Here is a 21,555-nt window from a genome sequence, read left to right as displayed (position 1 = left end):
CCAAATGATTATGTGAAGCTGGAACGCCCCTTGTGGTAGCTGCAAGATGTTGCAACAGCATGGTAAATTTTACTCTAAAATTAGATGCATGTTTTGAATATTTATTTATTAAGGTGAGTAACACTTACCATGATGTTGATAGATGTAATGCATAATGACTCTATCCATCCATCAATTTTCCCTCACTTATTTCATTTGTATGGGCGACCATCTCTAACCTGACAACAGCCAGATGCATGTCTCGCTCCGCCTAGCTCCACTCACATACATCTGGGAACCCGCTCATTGAAAGGGATTTCCCCAACCGAATTTATGGTCTGTCCAATCAGGACGCAGGGCAGGTGTGTCCTGGAGTGGAGAAGCGACCGTGAGATTCCAACAACAATGGCGGCTCGCATTGAGGAAGGAAGCATTAGCATTGATGCTGCTATTTCTTCTGTGTTGGCCAATCTATCTGATATTGTTTCATTAAAAGAACATCAGAGAACGGCTTTGAAGGCTTTTGTTGGTGGAAACGATGTTTTCGCCCTTCTCCCGACCGGATTTGGCAAGAGCTTGATCTACCAAATGGCTCCTCCTCTCACAGCGTCACGGGTTAGCTTCGGTGTGAGTGGTTGAAATAGCACGTCAATAAAGATGACAGACAAGTGGCTTATCCAATCATATGCAAGGAGTTTTGATAAGGCCCAGACTTCAGTTAAGGCAATTCCTATGGCGCGTTCCCAGATGTATGTGAGTGGAGCTAGGCAGAGCGAGACATGCATCTGGCTGTTGTCAGGTTAGACCATCTCCGGGTAAGGAGCAAAGTACACCCTTGACAGGTCGCCAGTCTGTTACAGGGTCACAGAGACACACAACCGTGCACACTCAAACCTAAGGATAGATGCCAATTAATGCAACATTCTTGATGCCAATTGATCTTACGTTTTTGGACTGTAAGAGGAAGCCGGAGTACTCAGAGAGAACTCATACATGCAACAGGAAAACATGCAAATTCTATGCAGATTACCGGCCAAGAATTGAACCTGGGACCTTCTTTCTGCAAGGCAACAGTGCTACACCACTTACAGCCCTTTTTACAAAAAGCATGCGTTTGAGGCACTTGCCTAGGGAATATAACCTCTCAAAACCCACCGGGTCGCCGGCAACCCAGTGGACCTTAAGTGGGGGTAATAATTCAGAATGCATTAAATTCCACCGGTACAATTTTTACCAGCAGGTGGAGCCATTGCGCACAGCTCCAAGCTGACACCAAAAGTTCCAAACCCCACAGCTCTGGAACTGTTTTAGCTAGACGTCTGAAATGTTCTGCATTTGTGGTTGATATGATGTAGAACACATATAATACAATGAAAATTGCTTTTTCTCAATAATGTCTTTATTACTGCTGTTAAAAAAAGACCGATTATTTCAGAGAATTAAAAAAAAACAACTTTGAGTCATGTTTGAACTGATGCAGCACGGTCTGTGTTCTACTCACCCTATTTGAATTAATATATTCTAGAGGGTGTTAGCTTTCAAATAATGTATTGCACATGTAATTTGGGCTCACAGTTCCTCAGTTATTTGCTTTTCCATTTGGGAATGCAAAATAGGCCAGGATTACCCAAAATGAGGTGGATGTTAAAAGGTTAATCAAATACTTCTGGGGATGTATAAAGAATTTTGAAGTTATGCAGATGAACTAGAAATGCAATGTATTTTAGAAAATATAGTTATATATATATATAATAGTTAATAATATACAAAGTTGGCACACAAAGGTTGGTGCAGAATGCCCTATACTGCCACCGTCCCAGGTTCAAGTCCTAATGCTTGGAGCTTTGATGCATGTATCCCTCCTCTCTCTGCACACCATTTCCTGTCAGACCACTTCTAAGAAAATAAATATTTAAAAAAGAATAGACAACAGTGTGTTTTTGGAAGCAACATCACACGACAGGCATTACCTTTAAAAAATGAGCATGTTCTAATCTGTTATTCAATTAAGGCTCAATTAGCCCCTTAATCCCCATAACCAGCCCAGGGAGGCCTGTACGCTGAAGAAAAGACTGATTTAATGCCTCCCAGGGGAGGAAGGAAGAGCAGGAGCTGGAAATGAAAGACTGTGGAAATATAAGTGGCTCGGGGCAATCTCTGATAACAAAAGTTCTAATTAGTGTCGCTAAATGATTCATAGAAATCAGAACAGAGCGTGAGCAAATCAGAAAAAAAGGGAAGCGAAAAGAGACTTCAGAAATAGCTCTTTCTTCTCATTTCCGTCTGAGTAAATGTAAACTAAAAGGGAATCCTCTTGGGGTTGAAAACTGCAACTGAACAAATACACTTAACAACATAGATATGTACACAAGATGGGCACAGGAAGAGGGGAATAGAGACAGTACAAAGAGGAGGGCCTCTTATGATTTTACTGCTCACAAGCTGTTATTTCTTTTACATCATGTTTGTCCGTCTTCCCTCTGTTATTAAAGAGCACTATATGGATGAAAGCAAATATCACGAAGCTTCTCTCAAAGTTCCCAAAACTGCTCTTCATTTTCTTCCCCTCCCATTCCTACAATCCATCTGTCTTGGTAAAGGACATTTATTAATAAAGAGGCTGTCCTTTCATTTTCTATTTCCCCTCCTTCTGTATTATTTATTTACCCATCCATCACCAGCTACGGTGGGCAGCCATGATGGAGTGGGTCCACCTTCTTTTTGTAAATGAGAACAATTTCACTATGAGATATGAAAATCTCAACTCAGTCAGAAGGGTCACCCATAAAACTGAAATATGATCCATAATTTTATGACTGATTCTGATTTTTTGAACTGCCAAAAAAAAAATTGTTTTTAATGCTCATTCGTCAAATTTGTCAAAACTAAATGTTCCCGATCATTTTGTGTTATTTGGATCAACTTTTGACGTTCAATTCAGAAGAAACAGTTTTAGTGAAAAAAAAAGATCTGATTTTTAGAGAAACTTAAAAAACATGACTTGTACAGCAACATATCTCCTTGGCAAATGTCAATAAAGCGATTAAACCCATTCACTTTCTTCCAAGATGAAGGTAATATTAACATTTTAGAAGCGTCTAACAAGAATCTATGTAAGGTCCGCCTCCATCTCCTCCACTGTCCTCCATTACTAAGGATTATAGAAGCTTATTAATAAAGAACCATTTGAAAAATGGTAGGTACAGCTTTAGAAAATCTTTCTAAAGACCATATCTTATAAAAATGAAACAGATATCATCATGTTTTTCTTTCAGAATTACCACTGTTAGGATAATTATCATTGATGATGTATGAGTTTATTGTTTTCCCCAGTTGTTCATCTAATTAAGACAGTGTCCCGCAGTGGGGGGTACTGCATGAGTATAGAGTACCAGGCCCTTTAATAAGGGCTGTTAGGTCTTTGTATGCCCGGTGTCAGAGCCTGGTCCGCATTGCCGGCAGTAAGTCGGACTCGTTTCTGGTGAGGGTTGCACTCCGCCAAGGTTGCCCTTTGTCACCGATTCTGTTGATAACTTTTATGGACAGAATTTCTAAGTGCAGCCAAGGTGTTGAGGGGATCTGTCTTGGTGGCCTTAGGATTGCATCTCTGTTATTCACAGATGACGTGGTTCTATTGGCTTCATCAGGGCGGGATCTACAGTTCTCACTAGAGCGATTCGCAGCCGAGTGTGAAGCAGCCGGGAAGAGGATCAGGGCCTCAAAATTCAAGACCATGGTCTTGAGCCGGAAAAGTGTGGAGTGCCTTCTCCAGGTTGGGGAGGATGTACGGCCCGCAGTGGAGGAGTATCTTGGGGTCTTGTTCACGAATGAGGGGAAGATGGAGCGGGAGATCGATAGGCGGATTGGTGTCTGGCGTGAAGCTGTACTGGTCTGTTGTGGTGAAGAGAGAGCTGAGCCAAAAAAGCAAAGCTCTCGATTTACCAGTCGATCTACATTCCTACCCTCATCTATGGTTATGAGCTTTGGGTCATAACCGAAACAATGAGATCCCGGATACAAGCGCCTGAAATGAGTTTTCTCTGTAGTGTGTCTGGGCTCTCTCGTAGAGATAGGGTGAAGAGCACAGTCATCTGGCGAGGACTCAGATTAGAGCCGCTGCTCCTCCATATCAAGACAAGCCAGTTGACGTGGCTCAGGCGTCCGATTAGGATGCCTCCTGGAGGTCTCCCTGGTGAGGTGTTCCAGGCACATCCCACCGGGAGGAGTCCCAGTGGGAGACCCAAGACACGTTGGAGGGACTATGTTTCTCTCGGCTGGCCTGGGAACGCCTTTGGGATTCCACCAGAGGATCTGGCCCAAGTGGCTGGGGAGAAGGACGTCTGGGCCTCCCTACTGAAGCTGCTACCCCCGTGACCCGACCCCGGATAAGCAGAAGAAGATGGATGGATGTTATGAAGCACCTTGGTTATTATTTTTATAATAATATGCGCACTGGTAAGAAACTCATTGGGCTACAGAGCAGGAATGATGGGTCCGACCTGACTGAGCAGGCAGCATCTCTGATTGATCAGGAGAGGCATGGAAGGCTGTGCAACTGCATAAAAGTGGGTTATAGTGTCACACACAGCACTGAGAAACCTCTACTGAAATATCTGGACCTCTACGGGGTTAAACAAAGACAAAACTGTCCCAAATGACTCTGAAAACATAAATAAATGGAGGAACTAATGGTCTGTCTTTTTTTTTTATTTTAAATTCAGTACAATAATTTATCACATTTATAAAACATGCACATTATACTGTTAAAGACATTAAAAGGTTTGCTTTATAATGTGATAAATTTGTTACAATTAGAAGATATATTCTTCGTACAGGGAAATTCTGACTTTACACCAGGATGTGTAGTAACTATTTTTTCCTTACGTTAGACCAAGCTTGTTTTCCATAGTTCTTCCTCTAAGCAACCCACAGAGACAAAGAAAAGGCTGGACTCTACATCTGAGATAGAATGTCATTAAATGGAACTGAGTTGTTCTTTTAAAGCAACTCCTGCCCAATATTTTAGATTTCATACGTCTTACAATACATCTTAATAAATTTGTCTCAGTCGAACCAGACAAATGTCATATTATATTTTGAAAATGTCATATTATATTTTGAAAACGTTTATCAAAGCCTTACCTTTTAATTCCCAAGGATCTGACATTTTAACAGGGGCGTGTAGACCTTCTGAGAGCCACTGTAACCTTGTTATCATAAATTCTCAAAACCACATTCATCAGAGTACCTTTACATGTTATTAGCTGATGTTTTTCTTCTAGTTAAAGGTCATTTATTGCGGTCTACTAAGCTCGTCACTTTTGTATAGATTAGGGATGATTGGTGGAACTGAAGTTCAAAGTTCAGGTTCTGACTTTTGTGATGTAGACGGCCATTAATAATAGCAGGATGACTTTGAATTTACGTAAAAGCAGCAATTTTCATTTGGTGTTTGTAGTCGTAATTATAGATCAGCCCAACAAATGTTCTCTTAATTTCATGTTAAGAGTTTACATTCTTGATATTCAACTACGGGAAAAAAAAGTAAAGGAAATTTTGCTGTGCCTATTTTTGTTATTTTTTATATTACTTTCCCTGTCCATCTGTCCTCTCTGTCTATCCAGTTACAGCATTGTCTTGGCGGTCAGCAGCATTTATATCCTAAATGTCATTTAGGCATTAGCTTGAGAGGCCAGGCAGACTGCTGCTAGAGGGAGTGATGGTGAAGGGAAGTGATCGGGAAGGGAAATACTGTAAAGTCATCTTGGAAGCCTCTCAGAGATGGACAAATTTGATTACAGTAACAGGCCAGAAACAGGGAAGACGGATGCAGATTTCAGAAGAGCATCTCCACCGACTCTCTCTGAGAAGGAAGTGGAAGGAGATAAAAACTGAGGCTGCTGAAGAAAAATGCTGGGAGAGGCCTAACTGCAGGAGCGCCAGGGGAAAACCTTAATAGCAGAAAGGTCAGAGAGTGGTTTCTGAGGACAGCTATTTCCACTCCGACTGCTGAATCTAGGGTTGATAAAAGCCTTCGATAAAAATAGCTTCTGATACGCATCCCCTCACTTAATGAAGAAACATAAGAAATCTCTTTGGTACAGTAGGCATATGTATGTATATACATATATAAATAGTCTCTTATATGTTTTTACTGTGATAACCCCGAGGAGAAAATTGAAAGACACATTTTAAATACAGAAGAACATAAACATTTGATTTAGAAGAAGCCTTTTGCCCTCAGGACTGTGTTTGTTTTTAATGAGGAAATCATTCAGATGAAAACTCGGCTCTTTGCTCACAGATGTTGTCAGTTTTACAGCAGCTACTAAAGTAGATTTACCCTAATCTGATGACGTAGTGACACAAAGCGATGACTTCAGCTCCCTTTTAATGAGTCAGAAAGCAGGATCACGCAGGCATTAAATCCACACAGAACCTACTTTTCATTGTGATAAAGAGGAAGCCTTAAGGAACCCACAGAGACAAAGAAAAGGCTGGACACTACACCTGAGCTTGAATGTCATTAAATGGAACTGAGTTTTTCTTTTAAAGCAACTCCTGCCCAATATTTTATTTGTGATGAAAATATTAGCTAGGTTGAAAACAGCCAAGACATCGACACCATTGCTTCCATTCTGAAAGGTTTTGTATTAATCTCCAATATGGTCTGTGGGCAAAAAGACAACGATAACTTAAATAAAGAAAAACTTATCTATTTACAATGCCTTGTACAAACCACCCCTATAGTGTAACATGGTGGTGGCAACATCATGCTATGGGGATGTTTTTCTTTGGTAGGTACAGAATGATCATGGAATTATCACTGCAAAGGGAGGTGTAAAATCAAAAGGTTTTAATGCAGTAAAATAGTCTAGTCCTGGGGTAAGAATAAAAAATCAGCGGGGTCAGAATAAAGAAAAACATCCAGTAAAGGTCTGGAGACATTTTTAATTATAATCCGTTTCTTTAAACACAATTTAACACTGAAATAAAATGAGGTGTTTATGCATCCATGTTACACACTGACTTATTAAATAAAAAAATATTGATAAAATATAGAATATTTTCAAATCTAAAGTGTTTTTTAAAGTGAAAAACAATTGTTCAATTTGGTATACAAAATATTTCCTGATTCACGTTTCATAAAACACTGAACTGACCATTTGTTTTTGTTTTTTTCTTTTTTTATGCTTTAATGAGAGCAGTGAGCATATGCTGACCTGTAAGGCTTTAAATCTGGGTTTGAATGGAGAAAAAGCCATTCTCAAACACATATCAAGGTGCTCTTTCGTGAGACTTGATCAATATTTATTTTTGATTACGTTCAAGGTGGAGAATCCTGCTTCACAGCAGCAGGTTGAGACAAACATGCTCAAAATGTGCAGGGTCATCTTTGAGCACGTCATTTTACTTTTCTTTCATCAGTTCCATGCAGTTCTTCCAGCAGTCCATGCTTTCTCTGCTCTCTTTTTCTCATCGTCTTTTCCTTCTTTCCCATCACCCGGCTTGCTACAGGTTTGCCTACTGTGTCTAAAAGTGGCTCGCCGCAGTGACCTAGGGTGAAACTGCTCATTGGCCAACTTGTATCATGTGCAGCCTGGTCCCAGACGCTCTGCAGGGCTTTACCATATAAACAGAACAAGTGGAGCAAGTGAAATTTGACTCTGTCGTCAGACAACATGCAGTAATTTATAAATATTAGTCTAGTCAAAGTCCAGACCGAAAGTAAACTGAGAGCCTTTGATAAGGGTTTGAAATTGATGTTCAGAAACACTTTCTGTCCAATCAAGCTGAGCTTGAGCTGTACATTAACAAAACTGGCAGAGGAAGGGGATTCTGAAAAGTATAGATTCAGAAGGGCCAAAGAAAGAAAAATCCACACTACACTTCTCTTTTTTATTTATTTTTTATTTTGTTAAACCATGTACGATTTTCCTTCCACATGAAAAATATTTATTACTTTGCGTTCATCTATCAAGTTAAACAGCAATACAATACATTAAAGATTTTGGTTGTAGCGTGATAAAACATTAAAAACATTTACTGCATGGTTTATTAAATTATCTCATAGATGTAGCTTGTTCCTCTATATTCTTATTTATAGATCATTATCAATAAGTCTACAATTTTAAAACCTAAACACTCTAAAACACTCTAAAAGCATTTTGTTACATGGGAGGACAGAGCTTGGATGAAAGAAAAATGTGAGCAACAGTTTCATCCGTCCCTTATCAGCGATCAATAGAGCCAGTGTTGATGAATGTATGGCCGACACAGGTTAGATGCTGCAGTCATCCGCCCTAGTCATTATCGTACCCTATCACCCCCCCCACACACACACACACACCCACAAACCTTTAATCACCCTAACTCCCCATTGAGATTGGCTCCCACAATAACAGATGGGACCGCTGCATTGCTTTTCCTAATTGGGTCTAAACTGATGAGGCTACTGCTGGTTGTGCCACAAATACAAGTCATTATTGTAACGCCCCTGCTGGATACTGTAAGCTCAACCAATAGCCACAAACACTCTGCATCAGGCTAAAGACCAGGTTTCCATGGCAACTGTTGATATAAATGAATGAGAATGGATGTGTGATGTAAAAGCAAACCCAGAAGGGCAAAAAAAATATATATGTAGAAAAAAAAAGAAGAAAAGAAATCAATGCAGGGATGAGCTCTTGTTGTCCATCCATCAGGTTTATCTGTGCCCTGTCTGTCACTTTGATCTCAGATGAGAGTTTAATCATTAGTAATGGTAATGTACAGGACGCACCATGGTGTCCCAGAGTTTTATTTTAAACCCAAAAGAAGAATAAACGCTGATACGTGAAATCCTTACATAAACTTACATCGCAGAAACACAATTCTTCACAGTAAGTTACAGAAATATGACAGTTTTCAAAAAATAACAACAGATAATAATGATGATAAACATAACACTTAATATTTAAATGAATCGCCCTGTACATCCAAACCAACCTTTTTTTGGTTTTTCAATCAAACTATTTTATGGTGTAAAGCGTGTCTTTTTCCCCTCAAAAAACATTTAGAATAGTTTGTGAAAGATGTAAAATTAGCGCATTCGAGTTTTCATCTTATTTTAACCGAAGATATTTAACACAAGACCGCCATGGGGTCATTTATTATTGTTACACACATGCTTAGCTAGTGATTAATCTAGAGATGTGTCCAAATTCAAACAAAAAAAAATAAAGAAATGTTTAATATCACCTTTTTTTCTAATAAGATAAGCATTTCTAGATTGAAATTCTTTGACTTAATTACTTTTTAATACAAATGCATTTTTCTAATGTTACATTTTAGATATTGTTTAAAAAGAGCTGCTGATAGTTAAGCTGATCCCATTTACTCGGTTCATGCACCGAATTTTAAAGAACCACAGAACTTGAAATCCTCAAAATATCAACATAAATATTGTTTCTTGACACAATACAATGAACAGAAACAGTGATAAAACGTAAAACCTTAACTCCAAAAACTTTTCCCTTAATATATAAAACATTTACCTGCTTTCGGACAGTTTTAAATTTCAAAAACAATCTAGCAAGTGTTTTTTTTTTTTCTTGTTTCAGTGTTGATTTTAAACATTAAAATGTACAGAAAAAAAAATAAGGCTCAAACATAAAGTAATTTTGGTTAACAGTGTTTATAGTCATTTAACATAAGCCTCCTCCTCCAGTTATAACCAGAATATGCATTTTAATTAAAAAAGCTAACATTGTATATTTACATCTACATATAGTTTTTTTTTTTAAACAATAATAATATTAAACTTTTTGTAAATATTTTTTGGTAGGATACCTAAATTGTTGTCCTTTAATGATTGATGCATTCTTTTATTAGACATAAAAACTATCACGTTAGAAAATGGCTTCAGTACCAAAATATGTCCATTTGCACCTCAAACATCCATGTATTAAACAAGTTTATTTTTTTCAGCTGAACAATCAACTTACTTTCTTGCTGTTCCCCTCATTGTTAAAAACTTTTTCGGCAATGGTCTCAAATATTACCACCCTTTTAAGATGACAGCTGGATCGTGGTTCTGGGCTTCAGACTGAGGTCAGAGGTCACCATACACGGCAGGACTGAGCTCCTCGGTTCATGGCCGACGACTGGGGACAGTTGAACGTTTTTCGAAACTCCTCGTAGTTGCTCATCGCTCCGATGACTCTGGAAGGTAACAGTCATGATTAAAAACAGGTTTGAAAGATGCAGTGAGTTACTGTGTAGCTTCCTTTCTCACCTGTATTTAGGAGGACTGTGAGCTCCACTCTGGATCTGCTCTCTGGCTGCTTCTGGTCTGTAGGAGTTACATCTAACCTAAGGGTGAAATAAATAATACCCTTACTTTACTTTGTGACCACATGTATTTGCTATTCTACCAGTGTTGCACCGATACTGATACCAGTATCAGACAGGGTCCCGATCCAGCACTAAAATGGTGGTATCGGCGAGCATTTTGAGAGCCAAAAGTTCATTTAACTATAAGGGACAGGCACATGACGTCACACGTTGCGCGGCAGCCATATTGAAAGCTGGTCAGCCCATTGTTTATACTTCGACTTCGCGCCTTTAAGGACTTGCTTTCTTCTGCTAGTAGTTTGCTTAGTTTTTTGCCGTTTCATTTTACCTCTGCTGTCGTTATGGTCACCCGTTGCTGTGTCGTAGGGTGTAGTAGCGCAAGCTGTGACTGGACGGGGAAAAAAATCCCAAATGGATTGTCTTTTTACCGTTTTCCAACCTGGAGGCGTCTCAATGGAAAACAAATGTCCTCCATAACAAAGAGTCGCCGGCTAGCATGGGTCGCTGCTGTAAGACGGCCAAATATAACTTTCAACTCAATCCCAGTGTCCATGAGAGTGTGTTCCCGGCATTTTCATTCTGGTAAGTTACAGAACATACTGTTTTTATTCATGTATCATTTCAAGTTAACCGTTGTTGGCTGATCTGTAGCATGTAGCACGAGCTGAAGTAGGGTTGTGTTCCATTTTTGATGTTTTACGTTAGTGCCTGCACCTAGTCTTATCACCACAACAAACACCACACCATGTTGAGACGGTAGCTTACCTTGGATCTAATGACTGTGTTCTCATTCGGTTTGATTACTTCCATGTCGTGAACTTTTCCATCTGTCAGCTGTTTGTAAGCCTCTAGCGACTTGTAGCAGCGAAATTCTTCATGTGTGTAGGCACTGACGCCACACACTAGATAGGAAAATATGTCCTCCCTCGCAAACGGCGGTAGAAATTCTTCCCCAACGCACCACTCCTTGCTTGCTACTTCGTAGGGATCAAGTCCGTTTATGAAGCCCATCTTTTGCAGATAACGATCCCTGGCTTCCCTCTGCAGTGTGTCTCGGTATATTCCGCATCCTTTCTTCGCCTTTAACATCGCTGTTTACTCGTCTTTGTGCTCTTTCTCTGTGCTGTTTTAGGTCTTTGTTTACCGTAGCAACTAGCTGTCAATATGGCGGCGTACCAAGAATGCAACGCGCTGTGCCCGTCCCTTATAGTCACCCATTCCAGGTAGGTAATAAAAAGTTCTACTGGATTCACTTTGTATTAGTCTTTTTCCTGCTTCACAAAGGTAGGCAGCAGCTTTACAAAGCCATGATGGCAACTATTTCACATTCAAGTACCATGCAGTTCTTCATATATACACACACACATCAGTTTCAAATAGATGGTATCTGTATGGTATCGGTCAATACTTCACAACCAGGTATCGGGCATCGGTATTGCGGCCAAAAAATCAGCGCAACACTATATTCTACCCTCACATACATATTGTCTTAAATGAGGTTTTATGGATTTTTGTGATGATACTGCCACCTGGGGCCAAAACTCTGACCTGCAGCACACTTTGCTTGTTCTCGTAGTGATCGCTCGTACTTAACAAGTTTTTTTAAAGACTTTTTTCCACCTTATCTAGAGTTTCCATTGGTCTCTAAGTTGAACTGGACACCTGTCGCTTTTTAGTATACACAAAGTCCATCTTGAATATAATGCTTTGATTGGAGCCATTTAATAAATGGCTTGACATCACATTCAGGGGAAAACAGGCTACAGGGGTATATATGCATCGGAACTGAATCACTAAGGTATCAATCTGCTCATCAATCAATGTTTTAGTCATAAAGGGTCAAAGAAAAAAGTTATTTTACATACATTTTTCTGTAAAAATGTATAAAATGTCTCTTTGAGAAAGGTCTAATTCTTAAACCCTCAGCTTTAATATCAGAAACTTTTATTAATTAAATAATTGCAAAGACCTCAACATGCAGTAAATTTGGCGCACCATAATGAATCGAAATGCATTTGTGTGATTTCAGTATTTATTGTATCAAAATGGCAGCAGGCACTATGGAGTTGGGGGTAATATTTCTGTTGTCTGGCATTAGAACTCTACTTTCCCAGAATAGATATGGTCATTTAGCTGGACCTGACTGCTCACAAAGCACACTTCTAATATGTAAATCCTAGAGGCTAGGATCAGAAAACAAAACAGCAGTAAGAAAAACTGCCAGTCAAAAACATTCCACACACATTATTGTAGTTATATTTTGTTCTCTAACGAAGATCGGTGTGAGGGATTGCTGTAAAATCAATACCACATTGAAATCAATATGGGTTTGGTAATAGAACTTTCAACCATTCTGTTAGGTTTAAAGGAGAATTCCGGTTTTTAACACTTTTAGCCGATTTTCTGTAGTGTCCAGGATGAAATCGAATGATCGACACCAAAATTTTGACAATTGGTCCTGTCTCTGCTTTTTGGCTCATGCAGAATCCAAAAAGCCATGAGCTTTTTGGCTCATGGCTGCTTCAGAATGGCTTCCATAGTGCATGTCCGATAATGTCCTTAAAACAACCTTAAACGTTCTTTTTTTAAAATATGCTACTCACCGGGTCGTCAGCGCTGTTCAATGACGTTCCTAAAAAAGTTTTGTGAAGAAAAACCGTTCCTGTCTTGTTTTATTTAGCATTTTGTAAATCCCAGAACTATTTTTTCCGATACATCACAACCGCTTATAAACTTCCGCTTCTCGAATCTGAAGCGTTGCACACTCCAGACCACTAGTCTGCGACAATGTCTCTATATACTCCTCCTCAGTATATTCCGGTTCAAAACGGTATCCTCTACCGTCAAACTCAAAGTCCAATATGTCCTCATCAAGAATCCACCTTTCGTATTCCATTTTCAGAGTTTTTTAAAGTGTTTAACAGAGACGTTAGCACCTCGACGTCGGAGTACACAGAGTGAAGCGAAAAGACTACAACTAAGTGTAGTCTTTTCCCCATTTCCGTTTCCGGTGGCGGAGGGATATTGACTATTCCAACAGAACTCAATGGGATTTACAAAATGCTAAATAAAACACTACAGGAACGTTTTTTCTTCACTAAACTTTTTTTGGAACGTCATTGAACAGCGCTGACGACCCGGTGAGTAGCATATTTTAAAAAAAGAACATTTAAGGTTGTTTTAAGGACATTATCGGACATGCACTATGGAAGCCATTCTGAAGCAGCCAGGGGGGGATTCTGCATGAGCCAAAAAGCAGAGACAGGACCAATTGTCAAAATTTTGGTGTCGATCATTCGATTTCATCCTGGACACTACAGAAAATGGGCTAAAAGTGTTAAAAACCGGAATTCTCCTTTAAGGGTAATTTAAAATTAGAAGCTGAGGAGTAAAGATAAATACATTCCAAGTCTTAGCTTCAAACTTTTATCTAGAGATACTGTATAATGTTCCTAAAAGCTTGTGTTTTTCTGAAGAATGGGCAGAGTACAGAATTAAAACTGACAAAATATATTAAGTATGGATGTGTGCTTACGTGTGCATAGCTCAAGAAGAACAGTTGATTGTTATTCAGATCAACTCCTGGCAGCAGAGGCTCCTCCACGCCGCCTCTGCTGTTGTCCACCCACCGCCTGTAGGCCTACACACAAGCAGAAAAAAGAAACATCCACTTACCCTGGCAGCTGAATGATGTCAGATCATTTCAGGCAGGAGTGACTAATCCCAACAATTATTTATTTTTGTACAACATGGATTTAAATGTCTGGACTTCAGGAGGTCCATTAAGATTATTTTCCTTGAAGCACAAGTATTACCCTGAAAGCCTCTCTTACTCCCCCATTGTCTGCAATATTTTCTGCCAAGGTCCTCTTACCACGCACCTATAGAAGAGTACAATCAAATTGATCCACATTAAGACTTTAAATCACTTTACAAGAAATCTGTGAAGATTCTCAGACATCAAGGTCATGTTCAAGCTTGAAAGGTTCAGTTTAGGCAACTGAACGTGAAGTTTTCTAGAAGACATTTGCCTCTCATCTTCTTCAGTTCTAACTAGTGGTGGGGAGGACTGAGATTAATACACCATAGGTGTGACAGAGAGTTAAGGGGGAACAAAATGTGCTGTGATACCTCCCACTGGATTGGCCAAGGAGGTCATCTGGGGTGTTAGTGGTCGTTAGGGGGTTCTGATGGGTCGTTAAAGCCCTCGCATGCCTCATTGAAGTTCAAGTCATGTGAGGGAAGTGAGAGGTGAATCTTCTGGGTTTAAGTGCTTTGTAGGCAGGTGAAAGGTTACGTCTAAGACCACCTCCTCTGTTGAGGGATGGCTTTTCCAGGTTAACAAGATGGCTTCCTTTAACCCTCGCTCAAACCATCTGTCTTCCTTCGGCCAGAATATGGACACTGTTGTCCTCAAACGACTGTTCTTTAGCCTTCAGGTATAGCTGAACAGCTGAGTCCTGTCCTGAGGAGTTGGCCGTCCTGTGTTCAGCCATGCGCCTGTGTAGCTTTTGCTTTGTCTCTCCAATGTACAGGCCTGTGCAAACTTCACTACACTGAACAGCGTAAATCAGGTGGTTGTCTTGTTTCTGCTAGTCTTATCTTTGGGGTGAGCCAGTTTTTGTCGCAGGGTGTTGCCGGGTTTGTAGTGTGCAGGGATCCGGTGCTGGTTGAAAATCCTGTGAAAAGTTTTTCACAGACTCTAGCTACATACACAATGACGATGTTCATTTTTCTTTTTTCTCTTCCCTCTAAGCAGGCCCCAGGTGACCTCCGTGGCCAATCCAGAAGGAGGAAGCAGAGCCACCTTTTGTTTTTCCACAATTCCTTTATTACATCTACAGTATACTAATCTAAGTCCTCCCAATCAGTTAGAACTAAAGAAGCCTCTCGGATGAGATGGAAACGCCTTCTAGAAAACTTAACTTCCAGTTGCCAAAACTGAACTTTTCTAACTTTACAAGAATGTTTGCCTCCTTTTCCTTACATTGAGACCGGCTTCCTCCCAGTAATAGTCATTATATTGATCAATCATACACTGAGTCTTCTCGTTAAAGGCAGTTACAGATGATTCACTCCACCACTGGTCCAGGTTACCATTTTTGTCATATTTGCGACCTTTATAAAACAAAGCGAAAAAAACAAAACAAAAAAAGAGGTGTGGTAGAAGTTGATCTTATTTTATTAATTGGGGCTTACTGGTTTTTACCATTGTTGTCGAAACCGTGAGTTAGCTCATGTCCAACTATCACCCCAATGGCACCGTAACTTAATGATCTAGAAAACACAGGAAGCCATGGAAAATGTGGGAAAATAACAGATTCAAGCAAAGCAGCAAGAAAAAAAAAATTTATAATTAGAGAAAAGCAGCAGAAGCTTTACATAAAAAAATATTGAGCATCATTTAATTTTAGTCAAGCTAACTGCTACATTAAAAAGAAAAAAAATGTAAGGAATAATGTGGAGATTTTTATTCATAGCTGTTATTTTTGTTAACTTTTAAGATAGAAAATGTAGACACGTTTCTGTAAATAATTATTAAAGGAAAATTGTAGCTTTGTGAATGTTTGTAAGTTGTCCTAGTTTTACTCTTGTAATGCTCTTTCTAGTGAAAGGAAACAGAGAATGCACTTCACAATTCTAGACATCTCAGAAGAAAAATGTCCCAAAACCCTGAAACAGATCATTTTCTTTGTCGTAACACTCCCTCCTTTTAAAGACTTAAAAATAATAACCCAACCACCAATTAAAGTAAAAATATTCCATAGCCCCAACAACATCACCCAAGACATGATGAATAATATTTCCCCAATGAGAAAGTTACCACAAATGAAACATCTGTGTATTCAAAGAAAAGTGAAGACAAGACAGTAGCTGCTTGCTGAGACTTTAGAGCAATAAGGAAAACATTGTAAAACAAATGTGACTCTGGACAAAGATAAAATTTTATGCACAATGTGGAGTAGGGTAAAAAAATGGTAAAATCTCCAAAAGGCACCATTACAGCAGTGGGAAAACTAGCAGAATGAGCACAGCCCCAAACAAGCATTTTTCTTATGCTGTATGCAAAAGTCTTTAACCTTGATTGTTAAAAACAATGGAGAGCACCATAATCTTAACCATAATTTTCTATTACTATTTAATGCCATCACTGATATTTTTGTCCAAAAGATTCCCCATCTTGGTTACTATCATCTATATTTCAACAACTTTCTAAACAGGCCGCAATGGCTGCTGGTTTCTGATTCAGCAGCAGAATGTCAAATTTACAATAAATCTGGACTGGGCAATCATAGATTAAAAAGTGATTATTTAAATCACAGTCAATCAAAATTAATCTGCCCTTACTTCTGGAAGATGAATAAACCAAATATCCTATTTTTCAAAATTGCAAAGGATCTTTGTGTGCTACTCATTCAACTGTGTGCTACAGACAAATTAACGTCGCAGGGAAGCGGCTGTTCCAACGGTTGCATTTCCGAACTCTCCCGAGTGGTGCGGAGTGAATAAAGTGAATGTGATTGGTCGTTCGTCAAAGGGGTGGGATTGTTGTTGTGGAAGGTTTGCAAAGAAGTTTGATTGTGGCCGGCGTCTCGGAAGCATCTTGCTAACCAGTTAGCAACTTAGTGCTAGTAGGTTCCCAATGGGAAATTTCATTTTGACCAAGTAGCACTAAATTGGTGACTTAGAAATGACTCTGTCAAGGAACGCTATGGACAGAGGAAACATGCAAGAGGAGGAGAGTTTTGTGTCAAAGGTCGTGGATGAGTCTCCTCCGTCATACATTTTTTATTCAGAGGAGGAAACCGGGGATTAAGATGTTGTGGAAGAAGACGCCAGGGCGTCAGAAGCTTGGTTTGGTGTAGAAGGCTTACAGCCGTCCATGTTTGAGCCCTTGCCTCGCAACACTGCCAGTTCTGTTAGCTCTACGCCTGCCGAAGACACAGACGTCCATCCCCGTGAACACTGGGACAATAGTAAAGTAAATAATGATTCTTATTTCTTATTTCAACCGTTGCGTATATTAGCTGCGACATATGAATCAAGAAAAAATTTTATTGACAGATGACCATTGATATGTGATTGGCCGAATTTAGGTGTACAAGCTGACGTATAACTAACTGGCCTGCATAACACAACTTTAGTACAACTTTTCTAAATTTTGGTGCAATATGGTCTGGTAAAGAGTACATTTATATACATGTTTAAGCCAGAATAATTTGAAATTTAAATATGACTCTCCTACGACTTTAAAAGTCGGGACACCTTTTCTAGCTGTCGTTTCAGGCTGTGTGCAGTACAAATTAAGTGAACTCTGACACGTCAGGCTTTCTATTACAAGCTCATGTCATAAAATCCAGGAATTACTCCTAACGGGTAAAGTATGAGGAGACAGTTCTGTAGTTTGCTAGCAGAGCATGTCAGATTTATTAAGCCTCACCTTGGATACTCTTTTCCCCAGAAAAAGGGCTTTTGAAGCTCTCCAGCTGGGAATCCTGCAGAAAAAAAGAAATGAAAATGCTACCAAACAGTCTTGTGTGTTTCTTATCGTTTTCATTAATACAATAGAAATCATGAAAAAGGAGATAATGGTAACCAGTTAATTCTATAAATATAAATTAGATTATATTTATTTGTGTAAAACCTGTCAGGATGAAGTGTTTGGTGAAACAAGTATTTCCCTAAATGAACGTGTTTGTTTAGCCGCATCTTACTGATTTGATTTGTGGAGGAACTGTAGAAGGCATTCACGGTGGTTGGGTTTGTAAACCATCTAAAAGAAAAGGAAAAGAAAATACCCTTAATAAAGTGTGTCAGCTGGGAGGTAAAACTACAATAGAACTTGTGTTGCTGGTAGAGACTCACTCTGTTCGTGGGACACTTTTTCGAAGCCAGGAGACGTCAGATTTGGCGATCATTTTCAGAGTCTGCATCACGTTACCATAATAATCCTTTTCATTGAACTCTAGCTGAAACAGACAAATTGAAATACAAACAAAATAAAAAAAAAGTGAAAGTAAATAAAAAAGAATAGCTAACCTGAATCATGTTTTTTTTAACTTGGCAATGAATGTTTGCTTACAATGTTTGGGAATATAATAACTTTACTGGAAAAAAGTAAGTCTAGTAAAAGTCAAGTCCACTTTTGAAATGAAGGCTTTTACTTGATCTAGATTTCTGTTTTTAGCCTTATAAAATATGGATGAGTGCCAAGGTAGGCAATTTTTAGACCCCTAACTAGAAGTTATTTCTTTTCAGTGAAAAAGTTTAACGTATCTAGTCAGTGATGTGGGAACTATATCCAGTGGCTATACTAGAGTTTAGTCATGCTTTCGGTCATAAACTGTGTGTGAATTGTTTGGTTAGAGATTTTGTACTGTAATACTACAAAACTGTAGCAAGGATGGGCATGAAACAGCCCAAAAAATAAGTGGGCCAATGATGGCATCTTGAAGAACACCTTATATAATATTTCTGTATGCTCTCATTCATAACTGCCAAATAACACAAAGCAGTTGCACTCTAGCAAGAAGGTATTTATCTCATACACTCTTTATTATGTATAAAACATTTAAAAAGTATCATCTTAACTCTAAACAAATAATTTATGCAGTACAAACCTCTTTTATATCTTCTGAGAGGTAGGTATCATTCAAAATAAACTCTGGGTAGCCAACCTTAGCCAGTACTGCGTGAGCCTTGGGAAAGAAAAACAAGAATTTAAATGTGTTAGTATATAAATCAATGTGGCAAACTCTGTTTAAATTAATTTTAGGATGAATAAAGTATTGATAAAGTAAAGTATTGAGTTAATGTGTATGAAATATAAAGGCCTTGAAATTTCTTTCAAATCTAGACAGCAGTTTTACATGACACCTCTTGGCAAATGACTTAGCATTAGATTTAACACAAAAGCAATCAAGACATTTTACCAAACTAAAAACTACTTATGTCTTTGCATCAAAAAGTCTTTTCAAACTTTACCTCACCAGATCTAGAAATATTACCTCTTCCTTTTCTAGACAAAAAGAGTGACAGATTCATATATTTTAATTCATTATTTAAAAAAAAAAACGTTTGCACTGAATTTGAAATCATATTCAACCTTAATTCCAAAGTTTGATAAGACAATTTTTTCTTGGTTTTCCATTGCTCACTTTGTAATTAAGAGGTGAAACAACAACCAAAGCATAAAAGTTCAAAAGGCAAAAAAAAAAAACATGACAAAACCAGAACTGGACAACGTCTTTTAAAGTAAATGCATTAGCCTTTCATTTTAGCGAGAAAGCAAAATGATACTCGTAATAAACAACCACTATAAGTAGATTAATTCAGACTCTAAAATAAGATAATTATACATACCGCATTTGAAACAAGAAACTGGAGATGTTTTCTTTTTGCTTTTGTAAGAGCAGATTATTTTAATTACAGACTTATGCTAAATGCAAATACACCTATTTAAATATCTTTTTTTGTACAAGCTAGCTTGTGAAGTTAATCTTGCTCTAAGTAACCAGTATTGAAGAAAAAAAAGTATATACATTTTCAACCGTTTGCTCTCTTAACCTTTAACCACTAGTTTAATTAGAGGTTATAAATGGGATATAGGAGGACTCCTCTTCATAAATCTTTAGTTCCCTGAGGTATAATTAAAATGACTCTAGTTTAATATGTTTAAGAGTACAATAGGACAGTAGTACCATCCCCCAGTATTCTGAGTGTGGAAATATTCAAGCTTATGACATCAGCCAGAAAGTGAAAGCTTGTCTACCAATGGATCCTCCAAACAGCCTACAATATTGACTCCATTTAACCAGCCCTGACAGAAAGAATGGGCCAAAATTCTAGCAAACTATTGTTCTAAGCTTGTAAAAGGATAACCAAAACCTATGAATTAAGTCAAGCATGTTAAACCTTAATTAGGGACCAACAGTTTAAGTTCTCAAATTCTTACCTTTTCAACGGCTCTCTGTTTTGTTTGTTCATCCATCCAGTCATTTTCCTTCTCCAACATGTCGATGAATGCCCACCGAATCCCCTCAATAAGCTCTTCCATCTAAGATTTGTCATCACAGAAAAACAAGCATATGATGTGTGAATAAAAGCCAGCATCCTTTAAAGTGAAGTAAAACTGGGTCAATATTAACAACCAATAATTATTTCCAGGCAGTTGCTGTGTTTGTTTCAGGAGGTGGAGGGGAGCGGATCAGTCCTTTGGTGTTTGTTTGGTAACGTGACAGTGGTTGTAATGCAGCTCAGGACTGTGGGTGTTAAACTAAAGCAAAGAAATAATGTCAGCACTATGGTCGGTTTTAATGGTATCCAAATGTTAGGGAAATAAAAAAATAAATAATATGGAAAAAAAAACAATGCTTATTGGCCAAAAAGGCATTGTTAATATCAATATTTTTTGTAAAACTTAAACAGTCTGGAAACCATGTGCTTCTTGTCCTCCTGGAAGTGCGCGTCGACGAAAAGGCGCCCTGTGGCATAAACCAGGGAGTTCTCCACGTAGTTCACACATTTATCCCAGCGTGGAGTCAGTGAGGTAGTTCCTGATATGACCTGTTGGAGTGCAAGGTCAGAGGCACAAGTTAACATTTCTACTTTTCAAAGAGGTAAACTTTATATCTCATCGTAACTATCTTTATAAGGAGGACAACACAAGGTTTTTATTTCTGAAGAAAAGGTTTGCAGCAAGCTGTATAGGTGATATAGCAACTTTATTAAAAAATGTGCTCTGGTTAGATGAGACAGTAGACAATACTCCTGTAACAGCTGCAGAAAAGTGGTGACTGACACAACCTTTTGGCCCTTTAGCATAAAAAAAACTGTAAAAAATCAGCTAGAGCAACAATTAATCAATTTAGATCAATAATCCATGCATTAGACCGGCCAAGCCACAACACAAACCTAAACTTAATGAGAACATATGACAATACTTGACTTTAATCTTGACTCATCATCCAGTCTGACTGGTTTTCATTTTTTTCAAGAATAAGCAAAAATCTTGACCTCTAGATAAACTCTAGACTTTTATTTGTCATTCAAAAAAAATAGATGAAAGTTTTTAGATGTAACATTTTTTTTTATTATGTATTAAGATATATGAATAGTTCTGTAAAGTAATCTAACTGTGCTGTAGATCATTTAATCGCCACATATCTGTTGTTTTCTCTGTTTGGTTGTAGCCGTTCATTTTGTTCATTTGCCTTACTTTTACTACTGCTGGGGAATGAG

General features: G+C 38.5%; 1 protein-coding gene across 1 annotated transcript in view; it reads right to left on the bottom strand.

Moving 5' to 3' along the window:
* Nucleotides 1–7,874: 7,874 nt before the first annotated feature.
* phex (phosphate regulating endopeptidase homolog, X-linked) overlaps nucleotides 7,875–21,555 on the bottom strand; it is a 29,612-nt gene continuing 15,931 nt past the window's right edge. Inside the window, exons 11-22 of the mRNA XM_038291129.1 lie at nucleotides 20,752–20,880; nucleotides 20,270–20,371; nucleotides 18,936–19,013; nucleotides 18,181–18,284; nucleotides 18,030–18,088; nucleotides 17,756–17,810; nucleotides 15,524–15,591; nucleotides 15,302–15,432; nucleotides 14,130–14,195; nucleotides 13,850–13,954; nucleotides 10,256–10,332; nucleotides 7,875–10,182 (exon numbers count right to left, since the gene is read on the bottom strand). Of these exons, the coding sequence (XP_038147057.1) occupies nucleotides 10,080–10,182; nucleotides 10,256–10,332; nucleotides 13,850–13,954; nucleotides 14,130–14,195; nucleotides 15,302–15,432; nucleotides 15,524–15,591; nucleotides 17,756–17,810; nucleotides 18,030–18,088; nucleotides 18,181–18,284; nucleotides 18,936–19,013; nucleotides 20,270–20,371; nucleotides 20,752–20,880 (1,077 nt within the window). The 3' untranslated portion in view covers nucleotides 7,875–10,079. The remainder of the gene's footprint in view (nucleotides 10,183–10,255; nucleotides 10,333–13,849; nucleotides 13,955–14,129; nucleotides 14,196–15,301; nucleotides 15,433–15,523; nucleotides 15,592–17,755; nucleotides 17,811–18,029; nucleotides 18,089–18,180; nucleotides 18,285–18,935; nucleotides 19,014–20,269; nucleotides 20,372–20,751; nucleotides 20,881–21,555) is intronic.

Source organism: Cyprinodon tularosa, unplaced genomic scaffold, assembly GCF_016077235.1.
Source record: "Cyprinodon tularosa strain WSP-4 unplaced genomic scaffold, ASM1607723v1 ctg294, whole genome shotgun sequence".
Classification (NCBI taxonomy): domain Eukaryota; kingdom Metazoa; phylum Chordata; class Actinopteri; order Cyprinodontiformes; family Cyprinodontidae; genus Cyprinodon; species Cyprinodon tularosa.
The sequence above is the reverse complement of the archived record's forward strand: the minus strand, read 5'-3'. Positions and strand labels throughout refer to the sequence as shown.